This window comes from Balaenoptera acutorostrata, chromosome 5, assembly GCF_949987535.1.
Source record: "Balaenoptera acutorostrata chromosome 5, mBalAcu1.1, whole genome shotgun sequence".
NCBI classification, from domain to species: Eukaryota; Metazoa; Chordata; class Mammalia; order Artiodactyla; family Balaenopteridae; genus Balaenoptera; species Balaenoptera acutorostrata.
Genome location: NC_080068.1, coordinates 61603921 through 61626287, shown reverse-complemented (window position 1 = coordinate 61626287; position 22367 = coordinate 61603921). Strand labels below are relative to the sequence as shown.

General features: G+C 36.9%; 1 protein-coding gene across 6 annotated transcripts in view; it reads left to right on the top strand.

Moving 5' to 3' along the window:
• The window catches only part of ADGRL3 (adhesion G protein-coupled receptor L3), an 846510-nt gene that overhangs the window by 678140 nt on the left and 146003 nt on the right, over window positions 1-22367 (top strand). For 2 of the 6 annotated variants that reach the window (XM_057547223.1, XM_007193536.2), the window contains 4 exons: window positions 5134-5436; window positions 7542-7645; window positions 17958-18143; window positions 21101-21139. In XM_057547223.1, the coding sequence (XP_057403206.1) occupies window positions 5134-5436; window positions 7542-7645; window positions 17958-18143; window positions 21101-21139 (632 nt within the window). The remainder of the gene's footprint in view (window positions 1-5133; window positions 5437-7541; window positions 7646-17957; window positions 18144-21100; window positions 21140-22367) is intronic. The other 4 variants (XM_057547220.1, XM_057547224.1, XM_057547222.1 and 1 more) reach the window with 3 other exon arrangements.

The following is a 22367-nucleotide window of genomic DNA, read 5'->3' as shown; positions in this document are numbered from 1 at the left end:
GTCTTTGTTTTAAAGTCTACTTGTCTGATATGAGAATTGCTACTCCAGCTTTCTTTTGATTTCCATTTGCATGGAATATCTTTTTCCATCCCCTCACTTTCAGTCGGTATGTGTCCCTAGGTCTGAAGTGGGTCTCTTGTAGACAGCACATATATGGGTCTTGTTCTTGTATCCATTCAGCTAGTCTCTGTCTTTTGGTTGGAGCATTTAATCCATTTACATTTAAGGTAATTATCTATATGTATGTTTCCTATTACCATTTTCTTAATTGTTTTGGGTTTGTTATTGTAGGTCTTTCCCTTCTCTTGTGTTTCCTGCCTAGAGAAGGTCCTTTAGCATTTGTTATGAAGCTGGTTTGGTGGTGCTTAATTCTCTTAGCTTTTGCTTGTCTGTAAAACTTTTAATTTCTCTGTCAAATCTGAATGAAATCTTTGCTGGGTACAGTAATCTTGGTTATAGTTTTTTCCCTTACATCACTTTAAATATGTCCTGCTACTCCCTTCTGGCTTGTAGAGTTTCTGCAGAAAGATCAGCTTTTAACCTTATGGGGATTCCCTTTTGTGTTATTTGTTGCTTTTCTCTTGCTGCTTTAAATATTTTTTCTTTGTATTTAATTTTTGATAGTTTGATTAATATGTGTCTTGGCATGTTTCTCCTTTGATTTATCCTGTATGGGACTCTCTGTGCTTCCTGGACTTGACTGACTATTTCCTTTCCCATATTAGGGAGTTTTCAACTATAATCTCTTCAAATATTTTCTCAATCCCTTTCTTTTTCTCTTCTTCTTCTGGGACCCCTATAATTCGAATGTTGGTGCATTTAATGTTGTCCCAGAAGTCTCTGAGACTGTCCTCAATTCTTTCCATTCTTTTTTCTTTATTCTGCTCTGTGGTCATTATTTCCACTATTTTATCTTTGAGGTCACTTATCTGTTCTTCTGCCTCAGTTATTCTGCTATTGACTCCCTCTAGAGAATTTTTAATTTGATTTATTGTGTTGTTCATCATTGTTTGTTTACTCTTTAGTTCTTCTAGGTCCTTGTTAAATTTTTCTTGTATTTTCTCCATTGTATGTCCAAGATTTTGGATCATCTTTACTATCATTATTCTGAATTCTATTTCAGATAGAGTGCCTATTTCCTCTTCATTTGTTTGGTCTGGTGGGTTTTTACCTTGCTCCTTCATCTGCTGCATATTTCTCTGTCTTCTCGTTTTGCTTAACTTACTGTGTTTGGGGTCTCTTTTTTGCAGGCTGGAGGTTCGTATTTCCCGTTGTTTTTGGTGTCTGCCCCCAATGGCTAAGGTTGGTTCAGTGGGTTATCTAGGCTTCCTTGTGGAGGGGTCTGGGGCCTGTGTTCTGTGGATGAGACTGGATCTTTTCTTTCCTGTGGGCAGGACCATGTCTGGTGGTGTGTTTTGGGGTGTCTGTGACCTTTTTATATTTTAGGCAGCCTCTCTGCTAATGGGTGGGGTTGTGTTCCTGTGTTGCTAGTTGTTCGGCATAGGGTGTCCAGCAGTGGAGTTTGCTGGTCGTTGAGTGGAGCTGGGTCTTAGCATTAAGATGGAGATCTCTGGGAGAGCTTTTGTTGTTTGATATCACGTGGAGCCGGGAGGTCTCTTTTGGACCCACCTCAGAGGCACAGGCCTGACACCTGGCCGGAGCACGAAGACCCTGTCAGCCACACAGATGAGAAGAAAAGGGAGGGAGAGAGAGAGACAGAGAGAGAGAGAGACAGAGAGAGAGAGAGACAGAGGGAGAGAGAGAAAGAAAGAAAAGAAAGTTATTAAAATTAAAACATTTTTAAAATTATTAAACATATAAAAATTAAAGTGTAATAAAAAAATAAGAAAGAAAGAAGAGAGCAACGAAATCAGAAAACAAATCCACCAATGATAGCAAGCACTAAAAACAATACTAAAAAAAACACAAAAAACGGACAGACAGAACCCTAAGACAAATGGTAAAAGCAAAGCTATACAGACAAAAATCACACAAAGAAGCATACACATACACACTCACAAGAAAGAGAAAAAGGAAAAAATATATATATATAAAAAGGAAGAGAGCAGCCAAATCAATAAACAAATCTACCAGTGATAATAAACTCTAAATACTAAACTAAGATAAACGTAAGACCTGAAACAAATTAGATGCAGAAAGCAAATCCCATGTCTACATTTGCTCCAAAAGTCTACCGCCTCAATTTTGGGATGATTCATTGTCTATTCAGCTATTCCAGTGATGCGGAGTACATCAAGTTGATTGTGGAGATTTCATCCACTGCTCCTGAGGCTGCTGGGAGAAATATCCCTTTCTCTTCTTTGTTCTCACAGCTCCTGGGGTTCAGCTTTGAATTTGGCCTCGCCTTTGCATGTAGGTCCCCTGAGGGCATCTGTTCTTCGCTCAGACAGGATGGCGTTAAAGGAGCAGCTGATTAGGGGGCTCTGGCTCACTCAGGCCGGGGGGAGGGAGAGGTATGGAGTGTGGGGCTAGCCTGTGGCGACAGAGGCCGGCCTGACATTGCAACAGCCTGTGGCACGCCATGCGTTCTACCAGGGAAGTTGTCCCTGGATCACGGGACCCTGGCAGTGGCAGGCTGCACAGGCTCCTGGAAGGGGAGGTGTGGATAGTGACCTGTGATTGCACACAGGCTTCTTGGCGGCTGCAGCAACAGCCTTAGCCTTTCATGCCCGTCTCTGGTGTCTGCACTGATAGCCGCAGCTCGCGCCTGTCTCTAGAGCTCATTTATGCGGTGCTCTGAATCCCCTCTCCTCGTGCACCCTGAAACAATGGTCTCTTGCCTCTTAGGCACTTTCAGAATTTTTACTGATTCCCTCCCGGCTAGCTGTGGTGCACTAGCCCCCTTCAGGCTGTGTTCACGCAGCCAACCCCAGTCCTCTCCCTGGGATCTGACCTCCGACGCCCGAGCCTCACCTCCCAGCCCCCACTTGTCCCGGCGGGTGAGCAGACAAGCCTCTCAGGCTGGTGAGTGCTTGTCAGCACCCATCCTCTCTGTGGGAATCTCTCCGCTTTGCCCTCTGCACCCCTGTGGCTGCGCTCTCCTCCATGGCTCCGAAGCTTTCCCCCTCTCCACCCCCCGTCTCCGCCAGTGAAGGGGCTTCCTAGTGTGTGGAAACTTTTCCTCCTTCCCAGTTCCCTCCCAGGGGTGCAGGTCCCATCCTTATTCTTTTGTCTCTGTTTTTTCTTTTTTCTTTTGCCCTACCCAGGTATGTGGGGAGTTTCTTGCCTTTGGGGAAGTCTGAGGTCTTCTGCCAGCCTTTAGTAGGTGTTCTGTAGGAGTTGTTCCACATGTAGATGTATTTCTGATGTATCTGTGGGGAGGAGGGTGATCTCCACATCTTACTCCTCTGACATCTTGAAGGTCTCCAAGAAATTTTTTAAATTAGACGGAATCTGCCAGACTTGGCAATTTGGGGGATATGGTGTATACAGAAAAAAGAAGGGGAAAGAAGGATACTCTGGTTTCTTGTATGAACTTTGAGTAAATGTAGTTATGAACATTACCATTCACGTGGAGAGGGAACGTGAGAGAAAATGGGAGAAGGAGGGGAGAGGAAACAGAAGAACAAGCAAGAAGACAAAATAGCAAATAGTATCATTTCAGAAAATGCTACAATTTCAATGATTAAATGAGTGTTTAAAATGGTTCTGATGAACCTAGGCACAGGACAGGAATAAAGACACAAGACATAGAGAATGGACTTGAGGACATGGGAAGGGGAAGCTGAGACAAAGTGAGAGAGTGGCATGGACATAAATACACTACCAAATATAAAATAGATAGCTAGTAGGAAGCAGCCACGTAGCACAGGGAGATCAGCTCGGTGCTTTGTGACCACCTAGAGGGGTAGGAGAGGGAGGGTGGGAGGGAGACGCAAGAGGGAGGAGATATGGGGATATATGTATATGTAAAGCTGATTCACTTTGTTATAAAGCAGAAACTAACACACCATCGTAAAGCAATTATACTCCAATAAAGATGTTAAAAAAATAAATAAATAAGTGTTTGAAAAATCATAGACCCTCCCCCTGCCATTTCTATTCTGTTTTATGCACCAAATGCACTGTGATGGATTTGGCATCTCTTCTGGGGCAGCAGAGTCTAATTGATGACATGGTAAAGCAGACCATGAATGACAAACAACAGGAGGCTCATCACAGTTCTCCCTTCAGTTTCTTAAACCTGTGCTACTTTGAATCTGACCAGAGCCAGTTCCCCCACTGTTTATTGCCAGTAAGTGAGGTTAAGAGTAGTTTCTAATCTTACAGTTAGGAAAGCAGTGTATGTATGTGGAGGCCTGGTACCCACTTGCACTCCTATCTTGGGAATCTGAATATATTTTACCAGAAAGATAATTCTCTGCAGTGATTATTTCTATAGTATCATTAAGACATTCTTTTGTATACATTATAGATTTAATAACCTGTTAATATCTGATCAAGGAACCTAACCACTTTTATCTGGAACTTGGAATACATTGGGAAAATGCCACTTTAAAAATCTAGTTAGAAAATAATTTATGAACACTAATTGGAAATTACTAATGTGAAGTTTGAAAGTTTTGATACAATGGGTCTGTTTTAAGAGCATCAGAGTAAATCACACTACTCTAATTCGTGTTAAGGATATTATACTCAGAATTGCTCTTTACCTTTTAGCTTGTGGGCACTTTAATTTCTGATTTTTTTTTTCTTTTTTGCTACATCTTTAGAAATTCATGTTATAGTTAATGTGGAAAAAATATTGTATATAGCTCTCTCCCTTCCTATACCGAATTTGAAGATTCTAAGGGGAGGGCTTTAAATGTTTTAATCCCCTAATTGTCCAAAAGGCCTGAAGCTTCTTAAAGCTTACTGAAGAGTTGAATTGTGCTGTAACTTTGTTTTCTGTAATTGAAGTTGAGAAAAACTACAAACAAGCCTACATTTAACATTAGTCAAATGGCTGTCTTGATATTCAAGTAGCACTCTGATATTTTGTTATTGGCTTATTTTTCCCATGTTTAAGGCTCCTTGAATTGTCAAATAAAAATGACTTCTGAAGTATTAGGACATTTTTAGGTCCTACTGTGAACAAGCAATGTAGGCGTTTTCTTCTGAATTTTATTTCAGATGTCTCTACTGCAGGACCTCTTGGCACGGGAAGCACCACCACCAGTACCACCCTTCGGACCACAACTTGGAGCCCAGGCAGGAGTACCACCCCATCGGTGTCAGGAAGAAGAAACCGGAATACCAGCACACCATCTCCAGCAGTTGAGGTACTTGACGACATTACCACACACCTTCCGTCAGGATCATCCCAAATCCCAGCTCTAGAAGAGAGCTGTGAGGCTGTGGAAGCTCGAGAAATCATGTGGTTTAAGACCCGTCAAGGACAGATGGCAAAGCAGCCGTGCCCTGCAGGAACTATAGGTAAGTCTGTCCTACAAAGCTGAGCTAAAAGTGTATTGTTACTTTGGCTTGCTTTCCTAGTTTTTTTTTTTTTTTGGTCACAACGTAGTTTTGTTACTTAACATTTGATTAAATTCTGGACTCAGCTAAATTACAATTTATAACCAAGTATTTTCAGAGTTTGAGAATGCAACCTGAAGAAGTCACAGGTGAGAATTTGGTGGGCATACCTGTGAGATAAATAGTTTTCACCCATGCTGTGAGGTCAAATTACAATTAAGCTATGGATGTCCCAGCTACTCCAAAGAGCCAGCTCACCTATGCAACAGCCCAGAGTGAATCACTGGATTGGTGGGAGCTAGTTCTCATGCTTGTCACCAATTTTCAAATGTTTATTGCAGAAAACTAGATCGAGGACTTCTGTATTAGATGATCATTGAAACTACCTAACATTTAACAGAAGAGAAGATCTGACTATCCTTTATTACCAGTCATCATAGCTGTCCTTTAATAGTTGGAGCCTCTTGACATTGTCCGGGATGATGCTGGCAGGAGCCAACCTCCTCTTACACAACATCCACTAGAGAGATCAATCCTGCGTTGTTTTCTCTAGGAGGTAGTCAAGAACTAGATAGCTCTCTGTCCCCACACCTTTTTCTTTTCGCTGATGTGATTCATAATATCACCAAATGGTAACCATATTATTATTTACCATTTTAAGCCAGAAATAGTTTGATTTCTTATTGTTACAGATACAGATTGATCTTATTGTTACAGATTCTTATTGATCTTCATAAAACTAATACTTGACACCCTGCATAAAATTTGCATTATTGCATAAAATGTGTAAATAAAATAAATGCATTATAGACATCACTAGACTAGCATTATTAGGGGCTGTGATTTTGGGTGTTATTGATTTGGTTACTTCGATAGGTTTGTCTTAACAAAGTTTCAATGTGGAAATGTCCTTCTGAATTCCATGGTATATGAAGTGGTGGGAAGATAAGAAGATATATAAAAGTGCACATTTAATTTGTTTTCATCAAAGTGTTTAAAAATATTCTGAGATCTTCCTTCCCTTTATGAAGGGGCACAATATTTAGTTCCAAAGTTTTCTGCGGTATTGGAATCAGAAAACATTTGGAACTTTTCTCTTGGCACTGTCCCCTTAGTTCTGGACCTCAGTTCCTTTATCTCTAAAAGAGAAATAATAACAGCCCCCATTTCTTCAGATGTTTGTTGTAGAGGTTAGTGAAATACTGTATTTGAAAGCAGTTTGCAAACTGCAAAGCAGTACAGAAATATGTCACTCTTGTTCTGTGAAAATTGAGAAAGAGATTTACAGGAAACCTTCTGAAGCCCTCCCTCCCAGGTGACTGTGCTTACTCTGCAGTCTTCTTTTTACCCTTTCTCTGTCCCCTCTGCTGTGCCCCTGTTCAAGGCCCACACAGTCTTTTCTCACCTGAATTATTGCAATAGCTTCCTCACAACTTCCATATCACTCCCTGAAATTCATCCTCCATGCTGCTGCCACAGTTATCTTTCTACAGCCTAAATCAGCCCATTTGTCTCCTCTGCGTAATGGTCTTCATTGATTTTCCAGCACCTACAGATGACAGACAAGGGCATTTATGATCTGGCTCTGCCAGCCTTTCCAACTCCATTAAATACAACTTCCCTACCCAGTAGACCTCAATTCAAAACACTTGATGATTCCCAGAGACAGCATACTTTTCCTTTGCCTGGAATGCCCTTACCCACCTTGTTTTCCTGAAAAACCTGCAAACTGATTCCTTTAAGACTCAACCGCTACCTTGCCTCTGAAAACTCAAGCAGTAAGCCCCTTGGAGGCAGGTACCACATTCATCTAGTTCATGAAGCTATTCCCTGTACCTGGTATAGTTGTCAGCAAATGCTTTAAAAACATTGAGTGTTTGTTGTATTATGTTTCTCTAATGCTAGTTGCTTGCTAGGCACTGTACATGGTGTTTTAATAGACATTACCTCAGTTTAATGATCATAGTCTTACCTTTGCTCATATTTGAACATATTATGGATATAAAGTCATTATAAGAAAGATGGTTTGAATATTTGAAGCAGACCTATTTCTCTCATTATTTTAGGAGTATCAACTTATCTATGCCTGGCTCCTGATGGAATCTGGGATCCCCAAGGACCAGACCTTAGCAACTGTTCTTCTCCTTGGGTCAGCCATATAACACAGAAGGTAAATCGTGTCACTGACAAGGAAGGCTTTGCCAGATCCAGCTCCTCTGTTGTTGATTATAACTGCTGAAAACAAAATAGTCAATAATTTTTTTAATTAATGTGGAAAAAATTCTCCACTTTATTTTAATTTAAGATTTAATGACAAGCCTAATATGCTATGAGCTAATTCTAGGATTTTGTTGTTCTTAAAGGGGAAATCCATGTACTTCCTCTAAGCCAGGCAGTATTGCTTATAATAATTTTATTATTAATAAAATTTTTATGGTATTGTGAACTACAGATATAAAAGTCCAAGAGGTATTATAAATCAAGCAAGCAAAAGCTTCTAGCATATATACATATGGATTTTCCTGTGGAAATAATAATTACAAAAAAAAAAAGAAGTCTACCTTTGGAATCTTAATCCATTTGATAAATGTTCTGTAACCTAATCATTTATCAGTGTTAAAAGTATACACATGTGTGACAGAATCTTGCAGACTCAAATTTGCAGGGCTTATTTGGTTGCAATATGTTGAACATTTTTATTATTAATGCACTGTGGGGCTTTGAATTGATTTCATTGCAAACAGAGACCAGATGTGCATTTATGCCAAAAGGGCTATGGGATGAATCCTTATTATAGCAATTTGTGCGGATTTATGCACTCTTAAAATGGAGAGTCCTTCTATGTTACATTAGCTATGCTGAGGAATTTCTGAAAGAGATTTTTCCTGAGAAATATTACAAATGATGGCCTTACTAAAAGCCTCTCTGTGCCATTTGCTCTTTTCTCTATTTGTTTTTAACCAGGCTTATCCTCAATAATGTACTGTACAATAATCCATAAATATCTACCCAGTAGATTGTTTAGCAGATGAGCCATAACCATCTATTTACCCTAAATCATGGAAGAACAGTGGTTATATTGACTCCAGTTACCCTCTTACATGTGCATCTCCATACTTGTTGCTATTCATAATGATGCTTCTCCAGTTTCAGTACTGTTCCTGCCACAGTTTTTATGTCCTTTGATTTTATTACAATGTAGCTCAGACCCCAGGGCAAGTAACTCTTTCTGGATGTGATCAGATTAAAAGATCAGTAGCATATCTCCTTACATTAGCAACTTTTAAAAAATATTCCCTACATACTAAGCCCGGGGGGTTAATATTAATTCAGTAATAATTCACCTAGAAAGCTGAGTGTTTTCATGATAATTCCTGAATACGGTTGGCCTATTTCCTTGCAGAAATTACTGGTGACTTTAACTGATAATGATGCTTAATTCTTTTCTTTCCTCTGCAGACCTGCTAATCTTGTGACAAAAGGCACAATTCCTTGCAAAGAGCAGACAGCTCTTGCCCATTTGATTTAGGGATGGAATGTTTTTGTTTTATAGCAAGTATGTTCTGTTCTTTTGGAGCATTTCTGTGTAATCCTGTAGCACCTGTAAAATTATGTTGTATTATAATTATATTAAGATTATACAATTTAGAGAGTTGGAATTTATAATAATACCTTAGCTTGATTACTTATAAATTTATAGAATTGTCAAAAGTATAACAGGAGGTTTTTGAGCCCTGTGAATTGGCTTATGTAACTATTGCCAGGTCAGTGCTGGAGCTGGTGTTTAGCTGGGTCTGCCTTTATCAACATGTCACATTTAGCCACAACACTGGCTACACTGTGAATAGATCATGATGGCCTTTATATCCCACACCCACTTACCTAGTCTCTCTTCACTTCTCTCCACTCTTTTACTTATACCTCCAACTATTTATGCTATTCATTAAACATAAATGATAGTTGAACAGGTTATCACAAAACTCCGACACTTTCAACTATTCACATCGTAAGCTTCTGAGAGAGAATTTGTAGGCACTGTCCACAGAGTTATTTGTCCCTATTTTCTTTCTCTCTCTTTTTTTTTAAATACATTTATTTACTTATTGATTTTTGGCTGCTTTGGGTCTTCATTGCTGCACGCAGGCTTTCTCTAGTTGCAGCAAGCGGGAGCTACCTTTCGCTGCAGTGCACAGGCTTCCCATCGCAGTGGCTTCTCTCTTGTTGTTGAGCATGGGCTCTAGGTACACGGGCTTCAGTAGTTGTGGCTCGCAGGCTTGGTTGCTCCGTGGCATGTGGGATCCTCCCAGACCAGGGCTCGAACCTGTGTCTCCTGCATTGACAGACAGATTCTTAACCATTGTACCACCAGGGAAGTCCTATTCTCTCTCCCTCCTTCCCAAAGCATCTTCCACAGAATTCATCCCTTTGCTCATTTCCTCCCTCAGTACCTGAGTCCCAAAAACAAACAGATGGAACCTTTGAAGAGGGTTTGTTTACAGTGACATTTGTGGGAGCAGAGGTGAACTGCAAGGGATTGAGAGAAACCCAGAGCTAGTAACAGGGATGGAGCTGTTCCCAACCCCAGGCCTCTGGTTGCCAGATCAGTGGAATGACGGAAAATTGGTAACAGGGTATCCTTGAGAGGAAAGATGACCTATAGACAAGAGACACAACCTAGCCTCAGGCAACTTTTCAGAAAAGATCTAGGGCAATAAATACTCTGATCTCACCCACTCACCTCTTCCACCCTCCTCACCTGCCCAGCCTCACCACTGGCCAAACCCAAACAAAAGCCAGAGAAGAGGGGTGCTCTTACTAACATCATGTAAGTCCACCTCCCGGGGCAGAGAGAAGGATGGAGGAGGATGGAAAGAGGCCTTCCTTGAATTAGCAAATGGAAAGTAACCAGGAGAGTTCACAGTTTTTGCTTCCCTTCTCTCACCCCTCCTCCCTTTCCCATCCCCCTCTCTTTCTCTCTTCACTGCCCCTCTCTTCCCTCCTTCCTTTCCCTTGTTCCATTCTCCTTCCTCTGTTCTGACCTCCCTGCTTTTCTTTAGTTTGTTGGTTATGCCAGTGTGAAAAAGTAAAAGTGAAATAGGTATCCGGAATGATTTGTTCCTTCCCTCCTCTGCTCATTGTGGTTCAGACTTTTAAAATAGAGTAACACTTGTTACCCGCAATAAAAGCATAGATGAAAAAAGAAAAGAAGGGGTGATTCCCTCATTTAAACAGTGTATTCAGTTTTCCCTCTGCAAGTTTGTGGGTGAACGTACCTTGGAACATGAGGCCCGTCTCTTATGGCTTTATAGTGCCTGTGGGGAATTCCTGAGGGCTTTAAAGGAAAGACCACCCTGGATCGCAGTCACTGCATCTTTCCCATGGAAGGATCTTTCATTTTGTTATTGGTACTATTCACTCACTGTATGTCAGGCACCGCTGTAGACAGCAAGTATACACAAATAAATGGATCAGGATGCTTTACTTTAGTTGGAAAAAGCAAACCTTAAATTTTCATTTTCATTAAGAAATGAGTAATGTTTTTTTCCCCTACAGTCAGGCCAGGAGGGAGAAAACAAGCAAAGAATCTTGTTGGTTTATGACTCACAAATGAATTTAGGCCACTTACATACTGGTGAAATTATAGATTACATTTTGAGTGATATTAAAGAGTAGATTACATTTCACTAGAGAAAATGTAAGCCTTTAAAGGCAGAAGAAATTTGTTACAAACTGGCCAGAATACTTTCATAATCATGAGATTTAATAATTTGTATAGAAGGGGAAAAGCAAAAGTTGTACAAAAAGGTGCAGTGGTGGAGTGTAGGGGCAGAGAGGAAAAGAGAGATTGGTAGGTGGGTGGGTGGGTGGACGAATGGGTGGACAGAAAGGTAGGTACAAAGATAAACAGATGATTGGATGCAAAGATAGATTAAATAGATAGTGAGATTAGGTACATATGTCTTCAAATTAATGTTTTAAAAATATGTTTCTGGTCATATTGGAAGCTAACAAATTAGTTTAGAGTTCTGCCTTCTCTAACATATGTGGTAAAATATCCTGTTTTCTCACATTCCTTCATGACTGTTTGCTGAAATCATAGTCTCTGGCTTCAGCTTGACCTCTAGTTTGGACTCAACTTATCAAAAAGGAGTTTATATTTTCTATTTTGCATACCTTTAAAGAATTCATTGTACTTTATAATCCCTCCTGTCTTTTTTCAATTGAAAATTGTGGAATTAAAGTTGTGAAGACATTCCGTATTTATTTACATGTAAAGTAAGGTCTGCTTCCTACTTCATTACCTGGTCCAACTATTACAGGAAAAAGATATGCCTGAATTGTTACTGGGAAATAGTCTTCTTATTTCTAGCAAACTGAAATATCTTTTCGTTTGTTTGCACACAAACTACTGACAGCTTTTGAGATAATGTAAGATTCTTCCTGCATTTTCTAAAGAAGGATGTGAAGATCTAGAAATGATGTTGCTGTTTTACAGTATAAAATAAGCCGGTGATTTGTTCTGGAAGACTGGTTGAATCCTGTCATCCAGATCTTAATTACTCCATTCTTTAACCTCTGTAGATCTACTATAGAATGAAAGTAAATTGCTTGTTAATTTGATCAGAGATTAGTGGAATTTCCACATCTTCAGGCTCATTTAGCCTACATTCAGTTGTAAGCTAGAAGCATTTTATTGTTTATATACCTACTTGACTCAGATTTATAGAAAAATAGGCAGATCTTTCAAAGAAATAGTAGCTTTGTACTTAAACAATATGAGTAACTTCTTCATGAATTGTTTTGACACCTGATTAATATTTGATATAATAAATCCCATAAAATGTCAAAGCTTATTTCAAAGAAAACTATTTTTCCTTGTGTCAAAATTTGAAATGCAAATAGTATCCATCTCTGTCATAATTATTATCCTTAACTACAGCTGCAGGGTTTTCCCTCCCCTATTGAAGCCCTAGGTATAATCCCACCATTTCAATACAGGCATTAATTTACTAATCCTCACAAAACTCATAAGATTTCTCAGTGCGCATGTACTTATTTCTGAGAAATAACTTTAGCAGAATAAAAGAAATGTTAAAGATAGACATTGTAATGATGTCTTTAAGCTAGAATATATGAAATAACTATTTCAATCCTGCCTCTTTGCACAGAAGACTTGAGGCAGATTCAAGATATGTGTATATTTTTGTATGGAAATAAGATAATAATAACAGTGGTGAGAGAAATAAATAGGACAATCAGAAAGAAGAGTAAAAAAAAAAAAAAAAAGAAGAGTAGCTTCTGTATGCCCCTGGAAAGAATATGGTTAGTGAAGGCCTGGTCTGATAAGGCAACCTTTGAACTGAGCTTGAACCTTGAGGTCACAGTGACTATGAGAGAGTCCAGTTGATGGCACCACTGCCATTAACAACAAGAAAATTGGAGATGACTCTTGGTGCCTCCCTTTCCTTCCCCTCACACATCCAATCAGATAATAGGCCTCTCAGGGTACTTGTAAATCTCTCCCAACTCAGGCCAGTTGTCACTTTTCTCCACTGCTACTACCCTTAATCCACAACAGCTTCTTCTACTGCTCTGGCAGTAGAAGACCTCACAGCAGGTCCCCTTTCATTCACTCCTGAACTCTCTAATCCATTCTACTGAGTTTGATTTCAAATATAAGACTGATTAGCCCACTCCTATTTAGACTCTTTAGTACATTCACATCACTCTTAGCACAATTTTCCAAAATCGTCATCATGACTTCCAAAGTGGGACTACTCAATCTGCTCCTTGCTTACCTCTCCAGTTGCCTAAACCCCAGTCACAAGTGCCCTTTGTGCAGCGCCCTTAAGACTCCCTGCCCCCCTCTCCTAAAAGCTGCTCTCTCTGCCTGGAAGCTCCTGCCCTCATCCCAAGCTAATTCCCTCTTTTCTATTTCATCTCAGATTACACATTCTTTCTCAAAGAAGTATTTCCTAAATTATTCCCTAACTTCATACACCAGGTTAAAATGCCTTTAAACTACTCTACCGCACTGGTATTCTGTATTGCCCTCAAAAAAAACAAATCAAATTCTTGTGCAGTTACTTTATTGATAGCCCTTCCCTTACTAGTACGTAAGGTCCTGTTATTGGGGACCATTTTATCCCCAGACTTTAGCATAATACTATTAGAAATTCAAATTTTGGTTAAAGAACAAATGAACATTTAGACTGAAGGAACAGTTGTTGAAAATATAAAGAGATAGAGATATTCTATTTTTTAAAACTAGATATATATATTTAATACATACAGACACACAATTTGTGCTATGTAGGTCCCAAATTGAATTCTGAAGATAGAAAAATGTGCTTTTTCTTTCTGTTCTGCCTTTAGTACCCTGTCTTCCCAAACCATGATTATTTAGACTTCGCTTTTTATATAGCATCTTCTTGGCTCTCTCTCCCCACCAGTCCCCACCAGAATTTTATCTTACCAAGTCACCCTCAACTTGTCTTTTAACTTTCAACTTATTGTTACTTTCTGTTGCTTTCCCACCTAATTTCCAGGTGTTTATTACCCCTGTACTATATTCCAGTAACACCCCATATACATTCTGTTATTATAATTGCATTGTTGAGTTAGTATTATCTGCCTTTATGCACCCTGCCCCGCAATACCAACTAGTAGAACGTGAGATTCCTGAGTGCAAGAGCCACATATAACATTTGTCTTTATTTCCTTAGGAAATACCAAGTGTCCAAATGATTGTTGAATGAATGAAAGAATTTTACTATGATTTCTTCAATTTTAAGAGGAAGAGAGGATCATAATGAATAACTGGTTATATTAGTTTTTATTTTACTTTAAAAACATGCTTATCACATTTTTATTCTAAACATTTTTATAACTTATTTGTACTTTAGTTTTTTTCTTACAACTTTCTTGTTGGTGAACATTGAGTTCCAGAGTTCTTTTGGGGGATTAATTAGATTTATTCTTCATAAATAAACACTTGAGTGCTAAAATGTAGTTACTATTTTTAAGATAATCCACTAGTGATTTTCATATTTGACTCACGGTTTTACAACACTACACTATCTGCTAGTGACACATGCACAGGCAGCATCATTATCTTTTATGTTGAGAGCAGTAATATTTTGACTTATTAGTCATTTACTTTTTCAACTTTTTCATTACTGTACATAAAGAAAAAGTTTAAATTTTTATATTAGGGAATTACATAAGCCTCCTTTTTCATCTTATCATGTCCTACCCCAATGTTATAATAATTAATAATTGAAGACTATGTTTGTACAACTACACAGAAAAAGAAAAGAAATTGAATTACAATGTGAAAATACCTATTTTTTTGTTTGATAAGTAATTTTGTTTTTTATAATGTTCCCTGATAGCTGTAATGAAAGGCAGTACTTGCATCTTTAGTTCTGAAGATAATGTATGAAAGAAAGCCTATTATCTACTTTAGTAGATCTCAGCCTTTTTCCAACAGCGCCCATTTAAGTGAATCAAAAGACTCCAGAGGTCCATGCGCCTTGACATTTTCTCATAGAAAAAATATTATGTGGTAATAAAGGCATAGAAGAAAACAATACAGTAATAATGATAATAAAACAATTATACAAGTGCATAATGCTTAACAAAGTAAAACAATAGTAATTCCACAAATAGATTCATTTTTATAAGAATAGCGTAGGTGGGAAACTACAACAAATGCAAGACTCTATGAATGGTGGATGTGGCATCTGTCACCCCATTGATCTCCAGGGTTGATTCGGCTGATCTGGCTGGCTAGGCGGGTGTCCCCTTCCACCCTCACCGCTCCACGTGCATCCCTTCCAAAACTGCTCGCTTGGTTGAAGAGGATGACCTTTCCCAATAGAGGAGGACCATTCTTCAGTCAAGGGTATATGAGTAGGTGCACTCCCCTGCTAGAACCTAAAATCAAGCTCTCAAGGTCCATTTGTAGGAGAACATAGGGTAGTCAAGCTTCCAAGACTCTAGACATATCCAAATGAGGTGCTGCATGTGGCAGTCTGCCTTTCTATACAAAAAAGAAAAAAGACTCTATGAGTGGTGCATTGATTAAAAGAATATCGCTTTGGAAAATGATAGGAATTCCATCTATCTGGATACTCATGTGCACAGGAGTTTTGCAACATTGCCAAGCAATTGTATCAGGTGTTCAGACTTACTGATGGAATATTGAATTTGAATACTTCATGAGTACTAGCATTTCATCAATTTAATTAACGAATACTGAATTTTATAAATCATTAATTGATTTACTAGATTATCAGTAAGTAGCCCTAAATTATATGTAATGATTAAATGTGTGGATTATAATCACATTTATGTCACTTTGTGACCACTTAAAAGTACTTTCATGATCCATCAGTGGGTCTACATTGACTTTGTTACACACTTATCCTTGAACCTTACAATCTATTCCATTTGGTCTTACAAGTATCTCAGGTTTTCAGGTCCTGACCATAATTTACAAATTCAATAAATTTAGTGCAAGTGTTTTTTTATTTTAAGGGTTTCTAAAAAGTACCAATTAACTGTATAATAATACTTTAACATATTCTTCTTGTAATACATTAATATATTCTTCTTGTAAAATTTAAACATTGAAGAAAATGATTTGTTTTTTGATTTCCATGTTTCAGATTTTGTTCTATGTGTTTAAACATATACACATATATATATAAACATAAAATATTTACATATAATATTTATTTTTCATAGGTAACATGTTTATATGCTACTCAAGTTGTGTGTTTATATTTCACAAATAACATGCCTATATACATTATCATATAAATAATTTTTATACTTGCATTTATTTTAACTCAATATTACATGTTGAAGATTAACGTTAACAATATTGTCTCCTTCATACTTTTAAACTGTTGATTAATATTCCATAGTATTTATATACATGAGCAGTTTTCCACAGTCATAACCCATTTTGTTTTCTATTATAAGCAAGCTAGAATGAACATCTTTGAACATATCTCTTTCATAACAGTGGGATTATTTTTTTATGGTTGATAGTGATAAGAGAAATCTCTGTCTTATACAGTCTTCACATTTCAGAGTTTAATAGACACTAGTAATTTACTCTACATAGGAAGTATGCAAATATACACATTCAGTAGTAGTTTATGATGGTCATATACATTTTTACAAATCTTTGCCAACACTTTGTTATTAAACTATTTTTACGTTTTTGAATTAGGATTTTTCTATATACTTGAGAATGTGATTGTTAACAATTTAGTTATTCCAATTTCTCCAATTTATTCATGTTTCTTTAACATTCGATACCGCTAGGGATTTATTAAGCATCCCTGAGTAGATAGTGATAACCTATTTGACTAAGAGTTTTTGTTGTGCCCCTTATAGCTTTCTGGATAGCCATTAGGAAGATAGCCTTACAAAGAGAGGACCTTTCTGTTCAGGATTCTAAGTTCTGTATTAGACTGTGTTAAAAATGGAAAAAGAGAAGAAAAGAAAATTTTCTAAATAATGACACTATTATATATTTAAGTGGTAATAGAGCAGGCTAAAGTCAGGAAAGATACGTGCCAAACCATTAACAATCTCTGGGAAGTGGGAATATATAGAGGCAAAAGAAGGGACATTCATGATTTTTGCATTGCATACTTATATCTGTATTGTGTAAATGTTTTATAATCTTATTTTAGTCTATTTAGTTTAAAAATGATAAAGGACATGATAAATTGGGAAATTACACTTACTTTTTTTTTTAAGTTTCCCAGGCCTTCCTTATAAACTAATATATATTCCTGTCTTCTTATTACCTAGAGCTATCAAATTTGCTCAAGTAATCATAGGGTATTAGTCTATCTCTTTTAACATCTTTGGATTGTTGACAATTTGAAAAATTCTTGTAGAATATACTTGAAAAAGCAGCACATACTTTCAGAAAAGGAAAATGCTAGAAACTAAGCAATAGTTTGCTACCTAGTACATTGGGAACAAAATCTCTTACTTAGTAAGAAGATGAAGAGCACTTTGAAAAGCAGGGATTTTATTTGGAATTAAATTTTCACAGAGTTTAGCAGCCAGTGACTATTCGTTGTGAACTAAGTGCTAAACTAGGCATAATGGAAAATTTGTACTGGCCTCTGTCAACATCCAATTTAGAAATGCATAGAGAAAAGTCATAGGGCAAACCTTAGACTTAACCACCCAGGTGGGTAAACTAAGAACAATTTCTGGAAGTTAGATTCCTCAAGAGGAGCTTCCTAAAGGCATGAATTTCAAGTTAGGTATTGAAGAAAATAATGGATTAGCAGGAAAACTTAAGGAATGTATACCAAGTAAAGATGGGGTTTAATAACTTTCTTACCTCAATGATTAAAACATATGCAAAAACAATTGTCCAAAGAAACCAATAAAATTACTTATTTAAGATCTCTTTCGTTTTTGTTCTGTTTTCAAAATTGTAGTTGAAATCTGGAGAGACAGCTGCCAACATTGCTAGAGAACTGGCTGAACAGACAAGAAATCATTTGAATGCTGGAGATATCACTTATTCAGTCCGGGCCATGGATCAGCTGGTAGGCCTCCTAGATGTACAGCTCCGGAACTTGACCCCAGGTGGAAAAGATAGTGCTGCACGAAGTTTGAACAAGGTAAGGACCTTAGTTACATGTATCTTTAAAGTTGTAAAATCAGTGAGACTTCCCTGATTAATTTCTTTCTTTCCATAAAATCAGATCATTCTAAAGAGAATTGCTAGCTATATTCAATTCACTTCACTACTGCAGTATAATAATGACCTTATTTGACTTTCAATCTAAGGAACAATAACTGATATCTCTCTATATGTATTTTGAATTTACAATTCTATTTTCCATAGTACTCTTTTGTATACTAAATTCTGACAGGGTTAACTTAATACAGATAAATGCCATTTCTTTTGGGTTTTTTTTTCCCTTTCAAACCTTTATATTAATATAATTAACAGTAAAACAAATGTCTAATCAACAAGCAGAAATTTAGAAAATAACAATGAAAAAGGATATTAGTAATACATGATAGATTTTTAAAAAAATCATTTAACCTAATTAATATTACATTAAAAAACTCATAGGGCAAGTATTTGTTTTAATTTTTATATCCTTTTGATTTTTTAAATTACTGATTTTGTATCATTACCATTATAACTTAAAAGGTTTAAATGTGTTTCAACAACTTTGAATTGTAGCTAATAAAAAATAATTTATTTTTTAAATTTTAAGGAATTTTATGTATTTTAATTTATATTTATAAATCTACTATATATTTATATACATTATATACTCATATATAAGCATTTTATATATAACCTATACACATATAAGCATTTTATTTACATAAGTATGTAAAATATATTTAACATATTTATAAAGAATATCATTGATTTATGTAACAAAATATCACATGGTGAAAAGATATTAGAATGCTGCCATCAGATAACATGTATTCCCTGAATGACATTTTTGTAGTAAAGATGATCGGTTATTGAAACTTGATTTTAAGGTCTCAAATATCAGTGATAATCTTATTACTTAAAAAAGCAAGAATTTGGCAGTGACCGTCTAATGTCCTGTATGGAATTCACTAAATGAACATTCCCCTTTAGAATGAAAAAATAACTTTGCAGACTGGTCTTTATTATGTTTATTTTTTTTGTGTCTTATTAGACTAGGAGTCTCACTCATGAGAAGGAAGAAATTTTTTTAAATAATAATGGTTCGACATTAAAAAGCTAGATATTTTATCTGTCAGTTTTTCCTGCAATTTCATCCTCAGAAAATAGATTCAGTTTTATCAATTAGATATAAATTATTACTAAAGTTTTTTTCATGCTGAGCAAAAAGGAGTTATTTTTGTCATTCATATTCTTGATAGAATCTCAACCAAGCCGCTGGCAGAATATAATCCACAGCTGCCTATGTAATCTGGGCATGCTGTGATTTTAATGTGTTATTACCCAGGCTGCCTGGAGGCTATTAATGAATATTGCTGCCAGCTATTGTTATCATAATGTACTGGATATAGTCATTTCTATTAATGTTACATATCCATACCATTACTTGTTATAGCAATACTTTGTATCTTTATTTAAAAATGGTGTTGATGTCTGGCAATATCAGGTAAAGCTGGCAATTAATGTCACATTCTAACTAGCTACAGCTAATCAGCTTGCCTAGTCTGAATATCAAATAACTACATAATGGACAAATTTTCATTTGTGAAGCTTTTTAATGCTCTCTTTTGTTTCTTATTTGGCTCTTTTCAACTGTTTATATAACGTGGTTTGATATATGTTAATTTGCATGATGGGGTAAGAAGATGGGAGGGCAGAGGTTATTCACATGCTTCCTGGCTTGCTCTCATTTCCTGTGGTTCCCACTGTTCCCTGAAGCAGTTTTAACCCATCAGATTTGCAAAGTCAACTTGGTACAAATCAATTGCGCTCCACATTGAAATTCTGGAGGGTTTAGAGACCTGCTAAAGCAAAATGAGAGTCAGTGATCCAAATGACAGTGCTGACAATTTACTTGCACTCATTCCTCACTTAATTCTTTAGAGGAGTAACTGCTCTATGCTCATTGAAGAATGCGTGAATTAAAGTGGGAGAGTATTAGCCACACAAAAGGCATCAGAGTAACTGCTTCTTAAAACTGGGTAATTTTCTCCTTGAACAATCGAGGCTACTGAAGGAAAATAATAGGGAAAAGGAGGAAAACTACAATCTAATTTATAAAATTTGCAGTCATTTATTTAAACAGAGCAAATATATGTATTAATTATTCATTTTATCACCAGGAAAAAATGTTTGGGACTGAGTATGAGTTGCTGTTAACCTTTTGCCCAGAAAAACATCATTCTGTATGCAAACAAAGAAACACACAGAAACAGGCTTGTTATCCCACAGAAGTTTCTAAAATGTATAAAATTTTTGGTCAAAACCATCAAAAGGAATTCTTCAAGAAATAAAAACAAGATAAATCACAATATCGATTGCATTCTTTTAATCAGAAGTTACTTATCTCTTGGTATTTGTCCCTTAGAATCAAATAGTCAAATGAATGGGCATTTCTATTTTCTCAATAAATAGAACTTTTTGTATGTATGAACAAATGGTTTGTGGGACACATTAACCATCTAAAAATCTGTAAACCACAGACAATTTACTATCTTTAAAAATGGGTTCCAAATTTTTGACATAATTTACTTAACTTCCTAGATCTTCATTTGTGGCCCATGAATTAATAACTAACCTCATATGAAATGAATCATGTCAAATGAATGAAGTATATTGATTTTTACTAATTTCTACTAAATTTAGTCTAAGATTTCTTTCCATCATTAACAGCTTTATACCATCCAGTTATCACTTGGGTTCTGAAAAGCTGTTAGTTACTATTTTTCAAGCCATTGCTGACATTTTGCTGCTGCTTAGCTTTCATTCTCTTCTTGAAAGTAGTGCACAACAAAATAAGGTGTTTGTGTAGATGTGTTCTTTTATTTTTCTTGTTTTCTTCTGTCACTAACTTGTTTTTTCTATTCTGTGTTTAATCTGCTGTCTTAATGGATTCAGCTTCAGAAAAGAGAGCGCTCTTGCAGAGCCTATGTCCAGGTACTTTCTGCGTTTTTATAAATGTGTTAAGTTGTTGAATTGTCTCTGTTGGTGATAGCATGTATGGGTGTCCGATAGAAAGATGATAATGTATCCTGTTGAACTAGAAGAATTTCAGGGAGGGCATGGAGGGTGGGAATGGAAAGTTATATGAAAGGGTATGTGCTAAAAAGAAATTTGACAGTGCCAGTGCTCTATCATACAAGAGAAGCCCAGACTAGCATAGAGGTGCAACTCTGGGTGTGAGAATTTTGATCATCACTGAAAGGTGAGTTGGGTGTAATATATAATAAACCTCTAATTTCTTCAGAGAGGTGGGTATGAAAACATTTCATTCCTATGTTGGTCTAGCTAATATTTGAGTAGCAAGTCATCCAGAAATGACACTCAATCAAATAAGACAACAATTCCAGGATACTTGGAATATCATGCTTCTGTGCCAAATTAATCAAGACAAGCTGTGACGATCTTATTCTTCCACTTATTATAAACACATGAATCTGAATGTAAGTGTAATTTTTCCTCCAGTTCACATGTTGTAATTTGTTTCTAAGCAAGATAAAAAACATTTCTACTGTTTATGAGTTCTTTGTGAAAAAGAATCCCAGAAGCAAGCTTCATAGTTATTTTTAGAATAAGGGAAAGAAGGGAGGGGAGGGGAGAAGAGGAAAGGAGAGGAGAGGAGAGAAGGGAAAGGGAGGAGAGGGGAGGGGAGGGGAGGGGAGGGGAGGGGAGGAGAGGAGGGAGGAACAAAGGCAGGCAAGGTCAAATGACAAATTAAAATGACAAAGCTATTTAGTAATGACTTTGATGTGCTTTATTCAAGGGAAAGCAATCCATGGGTTGAGGCAGTAAGTGCCTCACCATCAGTGGTGCATTCTCCCTGAGGGATGTTGGACAAGAGTGGGTTTTATAGAGACAACTCTAAACAGGGCGCGATTGGCAAGGAGGTTGGGGATTTCCTTATAAGGCTAGCAGGTCCTGTTTTCTAGGGTAAGGTGAGCTAGCTAACGCTGAGTTGGAGGATTGTGATTAGTGTATGTGAGGTTTCCTTGACAGTCATTTCCCATAAGTGCAGATTTAGATTTGTGATGTGGACCAGGCCACTGGGGCGGCCTCCATATTGTGGGTCCCAAAATACAAATTAACTTTATCAGAAGGAAGAAAAAATAGGAAACTGTGTGACTGTCAACTTTATTCCCTATGTGTATATATCATAGCATTTTTA